This window comes from Macrosteles quadrilineatus, unplaced genomic scaffold (assembly GCF_028750875.1).
Source record: "Macrosteles quadrilineatus isolate MER2022 unplaced genomic scaffold, UCM_ALF_1.0 Scaffold_1__1_contigs__length_201487025, whole genome shotgun sequence".
NCBI classification, from domain to species: Eukaryota; Metazoa; Arthropoda; class Insecta; order Hemiptera; family Cicadellidae; genus Macrosteles; species Macrosteles quadrilineatus.
Window position 1 is genome coordinate 187,120,758 of NW_026542594.1, and position 12,477 is coordinate 187,133,234.

General features: G+C 35.3%; 1 protein-coding gene across 1 annotated transcript in view; it reads right to left on the reverse strand.

Annotated features, from left to right (window-relative positions):
- The window catches only part of LOC128991978 (FACT complex subunit spt16), a 31,213-nt gene that overhangs the window by 1,198 nt on the left and 17,538 nt on the right, over nt 1-12,477 (reverse strand). The window contains exons 15-22 of the mRNA XM_054415301.1: nt 11,996-12,178; nt 8,173-8,304; nt 7,495-7,664; nt 6,401-6,578; nt 5,501-5,582; nt 4,640-4,826; nt 1,634-1,723; nt 519-734 (exon numbers count right to left, since the gene is read on the reverse strand). Of these exons, the coding sequence (XP_054271276.1) occupies nt 519-734; nt 1,634-1,723; nt 4,640-4,826; nt 5,501-5,582; nt 6,401-6,578; nt 7,495-7,664; nt 8,173-8,304; nt 11,996-12,178 (1,238 nt within the window). The remainder of the gene's footprint in view (nt 1-518; nt 735-1,633; nt 1,724-4,639; nt 4,827-5,500; nt 5,583-6,400; nt 6,579-7,494; nt 7,665-8,172; nt 8,305-11,995; nt 12,179-12,477) is intronic.

A 12,477-nucleotide genomic window follows, 5' to 3' on the forward strand; every position in this document is an offset into this window, starting at 1 on the left:
TACTTCTTGAGAGGCAAGGCTCCGAGGCTGTGCACAGTGAACTACCCTTAGTCACCAGTCGCTTACCTGTTACTTACTAGTATGTAAGGAGCTAAAAATATGTCATGACACTAAGCCAAAATGATCTACATCAATCATTATCAAAAAGCAGGTTTGTTTCTAATAAGAACCTGAAAAAAATAATCAACCACACTACTGTAAGCAAATTTTGGAAACATCTAAATAGCGCAGTGCAGGCAATTGGCCCTGAACTACAGTGGCAAGAGGAAAAAGAATGAATTTGCAAGTGTTAAAATCAAGTTTAAAATACAAAACGGAACGTAATATCCTTTTTAAGAAATTTGTATTAATTTAAAACTTTGTAAGAATTTTAAAAATTATGAAAAATGTGACATGAATGATTTAATATCCTGGATAAAAAATACTTTTGAATGCTGTCAATAATTTATAACACTCAAATTGAGTATGGAATGTGAAGTGATCTCAACACATTCTATAGAGGTCAGATTGTAACTTACTTTGACTTCTTGTGGGACTTGTGAGGGCTGCTGTCTTCTCTGGACCTCTTCTTGTCACCTGAGCTGCTGCTCTTGTTGCGCGAGCTTGAGCTGGAGCTCTTGTGCGGACTCGAGCTCTTGTGCTTGCTATGTGAGCTTGAACTCGAGCTTTTGTGTTTGCTCGGAGAACTCTTGGCCGATGAAGATGAAGACTTGTGCCTGTCTTTGCTAGACGAGCTGGTAGAAACAATGTACGTTTAGCTAATCACTTTTTTTTTGTGTTGTGTTGAATTACAAAATATTGTTAAGTGTTTTATTAAATTGAGTGTAATTTAATATTTTAGGCAGAGTAATATACTCTATTCTACACTCACTGTGCGGTGATGAAGGTCGTTTGGTTATAAATGCTTATGCTATAACATTACTGGAAACAACATGCAGTAATGACTTGAGTCAAAACTGGCCTCGCGTCCCTCATGAAGAGGCTCAAGTCAAATTTTCACATCTCCGTAAATTTATGCTTACAGCATTAACAAGATGATATTTTGACTCCGAAATGGTAAAATTGTGGAAAGTGGTAAAAATCTTAAGAAAAAAGTAAAGAGTTAAACACTAGGTAGGTCTTGATGTTTTTATAACGACTAGTGTTGTTGAAACATTAATTTTAAATGCATTGTTTATGGACACTCGGTACACTGTCTACTGTCTACAGAAAAAATGTAGAAAAAGTGTAGACCCAAGCCATCAATCATGTTTACTTACAACTTGAGTTTTACGAGTGAAACTAGAGCAGTTTAAGTAGAACAATGCCACTATTCTTTTGGAATTGGGATTGATTTTTTAGTGAATTTAAGACTGTCCTAATCAACATTTTTAAATTGTTTCGTCCATCTCCTATTATTATGAAAGCTATAATTCCAATTTAAACCAAACATACTGAGTTTGCCGGTAAGTTAAAAAAAAAAAAACTGTATAATTAATCTCAGTAACATTTCTAACCTACTCTGTTGTAAAAATTATGCAAGTGAGTTTATATATGATCAAATGTCTTGCGACAATAAGCCTACAACAATTAGGAACGTGGAAAACTTGTCAAAACAGGACAAAGATACATTTGAATTGAAAATCATACGAACCTGCTGTGATGAGATGATTTGCTCTTGTCTTTATGCGAGTCTTTGTGACTTGAAGAACTACTTTTGTGTTTAGAAGATGAAGATGAATGTCTGAAAGAATGTTTATATTCCATTAGTTTATTTCAATGGTTAAATAATATAGACTCAACCTTATTTAAAGGGTCTAGGATAGCCCTTAATAATAAATTTACCTCCCTTTCAATATTATTAAATGTTACACTTACACCCAAGTGGGATCTTGATTAGTTCTCGCTTTTTACTATTGATACTGCAAACTGAAACCCATCAATATGAATTTAACATAAATACAACACACATTCTTACAGTCACAACATTGTCAATGGTAAATTTGTAAAATTGATTTAGGACTTAAATATTTAGTCTGAGAATGAAGAGCATAAATATTAGGGGTGTGCGATGCATCGAAAATGCATCGAAATTTCGATTCGATTCGATTCGATGCATCGAATTGCGATTCGATTCAGTGGTGGTCAAAAAACTATTCGATTCACGAGGGAGTCAGTATCCATATACGAAAAACGCCTGCAGAAAGTCAATGCAATACCCGCAATACAGGAGCGCGTTGCTGTTGCGTTTCCTTTACGAAGGCGTTCTTATTTAATACATTCTTTGCATTAAATATAGCTTTAATTGTTTTATATTTTTTTGTTTTGACATTGCAAATGATTAGAGGTTTTGTTTTTTGTCTTGATGTAAGCAGTGTGTGAAATATTTTACTACTGTGAACCTAGCCAAAACAAGGTAGGTTACTCCAAAATCATTTAAAAAATAAGTCTGAAAAATTGTTACTTAATACTTAACTAGTAAGATCAATGTTATAGACTGATACATTTGGTATTTTTGTTAGGTGTCTGTCGGTCCCCGTCCCCGAATTTTTGTTGGGGCAAAAGAAAAAAAAAGAATAATTTATTTCCAAAGAAACACTCTTATATTATTATATCTATTACAGAGGAATTAAAATGTTCAAATGAGAATTAAAAATTAAGTTGGCTCACGACCTTTAAGAATAAAGACACAACAGAGCAATTGCCGCACTGCCACTAGCCAGAGCCAGGTCTAGTCGTCTACTGATAAGAGTAACAAGACAAAAGCCGTGACGCAACACTAAGTGCAAAGAAAACAAAGTCAAAAGAATAGAAAGACTATTTATTTATCCAGACATACTAGTATAATTATTTATTGTTCATTCAATACCTAATTAAAAATATATTTTAGTATTTTACATAATAAATTATAAACAAAAGAAATATCTGATATAGTGAACAGATCTGTATCTTGGTTAAATAGGGTTAAAAAAATATATTTCTAAGATCCAATACAATATTTACAACTCACAAATTACATTGAATTAATTTCTTTGAAAATAATCTCTAACAGTTTTGTGTTTTTGAATAAAGAAATATATTTCTTTGTCTCTACTTCCTTGTTTCATCACTTGCATTTTGTCAGCAATTGAAGCAACTGGGTAGCAACCGGGTGGTGTAAGAGGGGAGGGGGAGGGTCTATGACCTTGGATTCACACATCGTTGCCCGGGCCTGGCTGGTGAGACTGATTCTTGTTTTTGTTGACATACTACTACCCTTCCTTAAGAGAAAAAGGCCCTGCTGTTCCAAAAAGATTGAGGGTAGTTTAAAAACATTGACCTGTGTTGCCAAGGGCACTAGAAGATAGCATTTAACTTTCTTGTCTCTTGATTTAATATTATTTTAATCTTCTATATATTATTTAAGAGTTACTTTTCGGGTACCTAATTAGTTGTGATATTGTTTAGCTTCATTTTATGGATTTTTAATTCTTTTCATTCATTAGCTATCAAAATCAGTTGTTTTAGGATTTTAATCTCTTGCAGTACCGGTAGGTCTATACAGTACTACTGTATGACATGATATGCATTTTTTAGTCCTTATTAATTATACCATAAACAATGTTTGTATGTTATTTACTGTTTTTGAGTTTTATAGGAAATTAGTTTACACAATATCTTTTCTTCAATGAGTTCTCCACTTGACATGTTGCTTCTAGCCTATTACTATTTTAGGCCCTATAAAAATAATGCCTATGTAAAGCTGTAGGCCTACTGATGCCAATAATAATTCTTTATTTATGATGATGTAACAAATAATGTAAGTGTGAGGTTATTATACTAAGGAGGTTAGGAGGCAGGGAATGAATGATACATGTTGCATGGTGGAAACATATTATTTTTATTTTCTTCTTGCTTGCAGTCCTGAAGCCGGTCCACAGGCCCTAAACTTGTGATATGTAAATTTATTTCTTAATGGTCTTTTTATATTAAGTTCCATTCAAATTTGTTGTAATTTAGCTACCGGTACCTATTTAGTTATTTAAACAGTTATTAAAATGAGAATGAATGTCTTGATAAAAAAAATATTTTCTTCTTTCTTGCAGTTGAGCCAATTCCAAGTAAAAATTATGAAATAGGCAAGTAAAGCAGCTCACTGGTATTTCCAGCAGTTATTCTAATACATATGATTGAAAATAAATATTTTTTCACCTAAAATTCATATGTAAGTATGAATAGGCCTAATACCACATCAACAAAAATTTGTATTACACAAATGTGATAAATTTTAATTATTGTTAATCCACTCAATTGACAATTATGAATAGAAAAATACCGTATTGCTTCGAATCGAGTTGCATCGAATCGAAAATCTTTTGAATCGAATCGTTGCTTCGAATCGAAAATTTTTTGCTGCTTCGCACACCCCTACTTACTTACTTACTGCTGGGGCGCTACAAATCGCAGTCGATTCTTCGCCTCGTAGATCACACACCTTCTTCGCACACCCCTAATAAATATAAAACTATATTTCTAAACTAAACATTGGTTAAGGATACAATAAACAGACTTGCCAGAACGGAGTCCACTCTGTGAACGAAACACTAAAAACTGTAAACAATACATAAAATGAAGGACAGTTAACGATAGTTATTTCAACCGAGGAATGTTTGTGACTCACCTGTCTTTGTCCGACCTGTGTTTCTTATCAGGACTGCGATGGTGTCCGCCGCTGCCGTGGTGACGTTTCTTGCCCTTGTTGCTAGTGTACTCGTCCTCAAAGTTGTCCACTTTCTCTCTGTCCTCCTCGGCTGCCTCTCTCTCCAGGTCTGACCAGTCCTTGCCCGACTCATCTGAACTCCCCAACTCTGACAGACAACACTTGCATATTACTACAGTGGCATTTGTAATCGTCTAACTTGTTCTGAATCACCATCTAACTACCCCATACACCCATAGGAGATTCCTCCCTAAAATAAAATAGTTCTTAAAAATTTATAAATCCTGGCGTTATTAGCTAACTACAGAAAAACCCCGAATAACCAAAATAAATAACGCTTTGTATAACTTATATTTATGGATGATCAAAGGTGTGAATGTACAAAGAAACAACAGTAGTTTGACAAGTTGTTTTTATTATTGTCATTTTAAAATTGACAACTGTAGGCAAAAAACCTGTTTTTTAAAATAATTGACAGTTGTTTTATGAACTGTATCTCTATCACAGAATGAGATGCGTCTTTTTGTCTTCTACTCCTTCCATTCTGTCGACCAAGCCGGGCCAACTACTCACGTCGTGGCGGACAATGCCCGTTTCCTGTTCATGTTATTCGAGGGATGTGTTCAAAAGGGGATTTCCGGTGTATTTTTGAATGACAGGAGAAAGATTAAAATTCTTTCTTTCACCAGTCAAAGTTGTGGCCACACGGCGTTACCACAAACCGTAGATGGTGCATATTGGTGGTACATATTGGTGCTTAATAGTTTGTAGTTTTTTATATCCTATAAACAACAAAATACTTATCTAACGGGTCAAACTCACCCTCGGTGTCTCCGCTGTCTTCTGAAGCCTCGGAATACTCAGAGTCATCGTCTGATTCGTATTCAGACTCGATATCAGTCGGCTGTAAAAAAATCAACATTACTGTTTCATGTCCCAACACAAACATGTACTAGGATTGTGTTAATAAAAAAGTAGTAAAACACTGTTAGATTAAGGTAGTGTTTCACACACTATATTTATATGATACAGTATTCTCATGAGCACATATAATAATATTAAAACATACAAATTTCTTATTTAATGACATTATAAGGTAAATCAGTTGCTATCACACTAATCTGAATTAATAATGTTTATATTTCATCCAAACAAAATAGGCCTAGTTTCTTAATCATATTTCTTGAATTCTAAAAATTTGTTAACGAGTAAAAATACACATTGCAAGACACTTGGAAACAATAAATAAATTCAAAGTAGGCCTATTCAATATTACAAAATGGTATTCAGAGAGTTCATAATTAAATATTAATAATAGAGATGTGAATGCCTATGTTACCAGATAGGTTAATATTTTTGAAACCCCTTGAAAATTGAACCGCTTGCACACTTCTACAAAATATTAATATTTCTTGACACCAGCTTACGAAAAAAAAAAAAAAAAAAAACTACTTTGGATTATGCACACATTTCAGCTTTCCAGCCATCATCAGATCATCGTCAAAGAACTTATCTTGCCGATGATCTGATGACGGCCAAAGAGCCAAAATGTGCATATAGGGTGAATCCTGTCAGGACAAAACATGGACCATAAGGCAGCAAAAGGTAATCTAACCTATATTTACTTGTCAAATAACAGGTTCGCAAAGAACACAAAAAATGAAAAAAATCTCCACTTCCTATCAGATATGTCTTATTTTCATAGTGTTGTGTTTGTTGTACCTCATAAACCTCATCCTCTTCCGACTCCTCTTCTTCCACTTGCTCCGCGTCACTCTCCGGGTCGAGGAAAGTCCATCCTCCGCTCTCAAAGAAGCCTTCAGGGTCATCAGTGATGGTCTTCATGATCTTTGTCCAGTTGAGCGACTGTATACCTTCAGAGTAGCGGATGTCACAAGAACTGTAACACACCACCAGTACTGTGTAAGCTGCGGTCTATCTATGACTTAAGTTAAAATATAGGATCATTATTAATCGAGATGGGGACTATGTGGATATTTTAACCCAAATATAAGTGAAGGATGAGTATAGAATGGAGTGAGATGATCTGTGTAGCTTTGTTACTGACTAAAATCAGCTGTTTCATTGGTCAGGACTTATTTAAGTAGGGATGGACGGGTCCTAAATTTCAGATAAATATATTCCCGATCTTGAGGTAGGATTAAGTTTAGTTAAGAATTTTCACAGGACAAGATAGTCTTGCCAATACCGAGATTAATTCCATATTATCAGTGATTTCTCTGTTAACGTTTACGATTTCACTGCTATGACGAGTTGACCATAATAGTGTCTCTGAGATCGCGGAAGATGATCTTGACTTTGCTGCGATCGCAGATGTTTATATTTTGTTACAGTCATAGAGGAAGATTATATTTTCTCTTTGTTATCATATTTTGCCACTATGGCGGTTGTCAATGACGACTTCTCTGCGATTTGCTGGAGATAATAGATAAAAATAGTGCCATGTTTATGGATTACAATTACGACGAGATAGAAAAGTGTAATGAAGATTAAAAATTGAACTGGTTTGCCATTTTTGCCATTTGTAAGAATTATGAATGAATATTTTTAAAACAAACTATAGTTTCATGTTTATTCCTGAAAATCACATAGGAAACAAAGATCCAATCCTCGTCTAAAAGTACAATTCCGTCCATTATTAGTAATAGTTAAAACAATATTGACTCCATTTATTTAGGTGTCAATCTCAATCATTATATGCTAATAATGGAGGGAGTACAATTTATTTCTTCATATGATTTGTTGTTGAGTTTTAGGCAAATGATTAAGTGTAACTTAAAATGTGATGAACTTACTTGAGCCACTCCTTGACGTGATCGAGCATGTTCATGGGAATAGCGTTGACCATGGCAACTTTTCTGTGGTAGTCTTTGAACACAAATATCATGTCAAAGTTCTTCAAATGAAACTGGACACGTTCAAAGTGGACCAACTCTATGTCTTCGAGTGTAATGACAAATGGAGGCTGAAAAACAAAGACCTTTTAAAGACGAAAGAAGAAGTTCCTATTATAACATGTTCATTAAGTTGTTAAGGTATTTTTGAGACCTAATATTTTGAATCCACCATTTATATATACTTTGAAGTTTTGTTAAATGCAATTTTAATAACTTAATAGGGGACCAACATTTTCATAGTTACACAGGTTACACTATGAGAAATTAATAGAAATGATTTTAAATTTCTCAAATATCAATTGTGACCTTTTGAAATGCTCCACATTTTTATGGAAGGAAAACTTTACAATATACGAACAAACTAGAATTAAAGATATTGTATGCCTTAGTAAATAAATAAAAAAAAAATTAATCTTTTTGTTATATTAATGACTCACTGGCAATTTAAATAAGTTTATTCAGAAAAGTGGTTATGTTCTTATTATTTAAGTCATTGACTAATCACTTATTTCCCCAACTATGCTGCGACGAAAAGAAATGTTTTGTGACCAATAAGTTTGTCTACGACCTACTTACCCACTCAGTGAGGTTGACAAGACAGCCGCTGGTAGGTTGTAGCAGTACAGTGGAGCGGAACGGAGCCCCGGGGAAACCCAAGTCTCTGAACGGAGTGTCAAACTCTATCTCCTGCTTGGTCATAGTCTCCACCTGTCGACCAAGAATATTATGTAAGGTACAAGTCATTGACAACCACTTGAAACTTGTAGTATTTTGCGTCCCATCTTCACATTTTAGCACCCTACAAATTACTTTAGGCTGAACCTGGTCGCACCATTAGCAATTACGATTGGCAGGATTTGAATTCATCCAGGACCTCGGGAACTGAAGTCCCACCCTCTGCCACTGGTCCAGCTTGCTCCCTGTCACATGAACTTGTTGGGTGAGTCAATAGCCAATTCGATAGTGCGAAGGACTACTTCACCATGACAGCAAAAGTAGCTTTCTTGGATTTGGGTACTATATATAAGAAGCAGGCCACCAACCTCTCTGAAACCCCCCAACAAGTCAAACTGTTATGAACATATGAATCAGTTGTTACCATAGCAACCAAAATGTTAATCATCAAATGCTGTTTACTATTCAATTCTGATCTTTAATATAACACAGTTACTTCTATTTCAACACTCTGTCTTATTTTATATTCTAATATTCCACTCGAAAGTCATCTCAGTTGTCTGGAAGGACGAGTTAATTTGTTTTCTTTTTGTTCTGTGGCTTGAGGTCTGTCTAGATTTTCTTCCCTTAGAGTACCGTCTAGTTCTGTTGGATTGTTTGTATTTGATTCAGACTCTGGGTGGATCTCTTGTGGTGGTGCTTGGTAGCCTATAATAGGTATCCGTCTTGGAACAACAGAACTATCTTGTTCGTTGTGTTTTGTAAATGTAACTTTCTTCTTGGATACAAGAGTCGAAATCAATTGATTTATGTGTCGTTTTAAACTTTGTCCAGAATCCAATTTAACAATGTAATGGTATTGGCCTAATTTTCTCTTGACTGTACCAAACTGCCATATGTCTTTATTTCCCAGGTGAACTCTTGCCTGAACCCTCTCCCCCACTTTAAGAGAGCGGACGCGAAGAGGAGCAATCGATTTTGATGGAAGCTTTGCCTTTGGGTTAGGGAGAAGTGTGTCAAGTCTAATCCGAATCTTCCTGTTCAAATGCAACTCTGCTGGAGTCTTGCCTGATGCCAAAGGTGTTGCTCGATATCTGAACATAATGTTTTGTAGCTTTGTGGTAATTGGGGTTGGATCATCGGCAGCAGCAAAAGGTCTTCTCTTTAAAGTTTGTACCTTTTTAGGGCATTTTTGAATCTTATTGAATGACACCACATGTCCAAGGTAATTAATACTTTCCTTGAAGAAAACACATTTTGTTCTGTTAAGATGTAGATCATTCTTCTTGAGACATTCCAAACATGCAATAAGGTTCTTCATACACTCTTCGAGAGTTTCACCGTGACAAATGATATCATCAAAGTATGCTTCTACCTTTGATAATCCGTTTAACAGTTGTGACAAAATTCGATTAAACTCAGAAGGGGCTGTTTTTATTCCAAAACTGAGACGATTCATGTTGAACATTCCTTTATGGGTTGATATTGTTTGAATCTTACTTCCCTCTTCATCGACTTTTAGATGCAAATAAGCCTTATGAAGATCCAACTTACAGAAGTATCTTGATCCGCGGAGACTATGTAGGACATCATCAATGCGTCGAATGGGGTGGTTAGATGAGACAAGTTTTGAATTAACCCCACACTTGTAATCTACGCATAGTCTGACTCCTCCATCTGGCTTTGGGATAACAACCAATGGTGACCCCCAATCACTTGATGCGACTGGAGTTATGATTCCTTGAGACTCGAGGGTTGTAAGTTCCTTTTCTACTCTCTCTCGTAATGCGAAAGGGACATCACGTTCCCTAGTAAATACTGGTTTTTCATTATCTCTGAGTTGGAGTTTGACTTCAACATTGGGAACACATCCGATTCTTTCTTCGAAAATTGCTGAGTATTTTTCGAATATATCCTCTAGAGACGGTACTAAATTAACATCAACTGTATTCATCGGTGATTGCTTTCTGTTGTCTACCTCACTGAGTTCAATTCCAAGTCCACGAATCCAAATTCGTCCTAACAAAGCAGAATGACCAGCAGGTACTATAAATAAATCAGTATTTAGTGATTTTGTATTGTAAGAGACTGAGACAGTTACTTTACCTTTAGGTTTTATTATATGGTCAGAGTAGGAGCGAAATGAGATATGAGTTGGTTGAAGTGGCACTTTAAGTCCAAGTTTATCAAAGTTCGTTTCTGAGATTAAGGAAAATCGTGCACCAGAGTCTACTTCAAATGTTTGAGGCTTGTTGTTGATAGTGACTGTAACCATGTATTTGTCTGAGTCTGGTCCTACTATGTAAAGATCTTCTACATCGTTGATTTGTGTGATTCCATACTCATCTGGGTGACTGGATTCATCTTCTGTGTAGTGAGACAACAGGGTGTTTGTTTTAGAGTTCTTTAGTAGAGACGTTATACACACTTTTGATACGTGGCCTTGTTTTCCACAGGAAGTGCATTTAAGATTGTTCCGATTAGTTTTGCATTCATTAGACTGATGGTTTGATCGACCAAATTTGAAACAAAGTCCAGCAATACCCAAAGCTTTGTAGTCAACGTGTCTTTTTAAGTTTTTGTAACGGAAATGTTGTGATTGAGATCTATTGGAACCACGGTATTGCTTGAAACTTTGATATTCCTTTGTCTTAGACCTTGAATGTCTATCAATTTTGTGTGTATCTGCATTTTCACTTGATGATTGTGTGACAGGATTACAAATTTTATTTGATTCATAGCGGGAAGCTTCTAGGGCAATTGCTTTTTTGAGGAGTGTGTCAAAACTGTTGAGATTAGTGTCTTGTAGAAGTTGTTCACGTATCCAATTGTCTTTTAGTCCTCTAATAAATTGAGGGCGGAGAAATTCATCAGCAATTGAAATTTTACTTTCACATTCATTGCAAGAAGTGTAAAAATTACAATCATTCAGGTTACTTTTCAGGACTGTGACAAAATCAGAGATAGATTGATGCAACTGTTGTGAAACACTGAGGAAATAATGTTGTGCAACAATATGAGATACTGTAGGTGACAACATCACTGTGAAATTTTCGATTAATTTTGAAAAATTAAGGTCTTTTACAGGATTGTCTGGGCCTAAAAAAGTTGTCAGATTATTGTAATGTTCCTTACCAATGGATGAGCACAGGAGTTGAGCTTTCATCTTGTCTTCTTGAATGTTCTTCAAATTGCAATAATTTTCAAAACGTTCCAAATATGATTTGAATTTATCATTACTTGGATCAAAATGTTCAAAAGGATTGATCTGAGGAGTTGAAGTTTTATTACCTAGAGCTGCAGCCAAAACATTCATGAGTCTTTCAAATTGTTCTTCATTCATTTTAAGTTGAAATGTTTAACAAAATAAAATATCTTGAAAATAATAGAATAAAACAAGAATTGATAATATTTTTTTACCAAATCGTCGCCAACTGAGATGACTTTCGAGTGGAAATATTAGAATATAAAAAGACAGAGTGTTGAAATAGAAGTAACTGTGTTATATTAAAGATCAGAATTGAATAGTAAACAGCATTTGATGATTAACATTTTGGTTGCTATGGTAACAACTACATATGTTCATAACACAAACCCAACATAAAACTTCATATTTTTTGTCAAGAACAAATCCATATATGCTACAATTCCAATTTACCAGGGGTTTTAATTGTTTACAGCCTTTAAAATTAAACAAAGAGCCAGTGTAGGCTATAAGACTTGCCTTTTCCGTGAAACTCTTGAAGGCTTGTTTCAGTTTCTGCCTTAGTTCTCGCTCGCTCTGCTCTGCGGCCAGGTCGTCTCTGTCGTGCATGTGCTGATGTTTACCCAAGTCCGTGGTGATCTCTCCCACCTCCGTGTAGAACTGGACGTCCACATGCTTTTTCTTGCCAAACATAATCGCGTGCTGTAAATGACGACAATTAGTCTTTGGCATTGTGAACATTTACAATTCATACCTTAACTTCTAGATACCACTAACATTTAAGCTTGACAACAGGCGCAGATTGCAAGGCAGACACGACAAAACTCACTTTTCCGTTGTGTCCGCCGTGCAATATGTGTTGGTTTGTCTCTATTAAATTTGGCCGGCCTACCCAAATGTGTTTATTTTAAATTGTGAACTTTATGTGTCAACATGTGTTTATAAACCAACGAAGACTTTTGTAGGATTGATTGACCAACCAATTTTATGTGGGTTTGAAA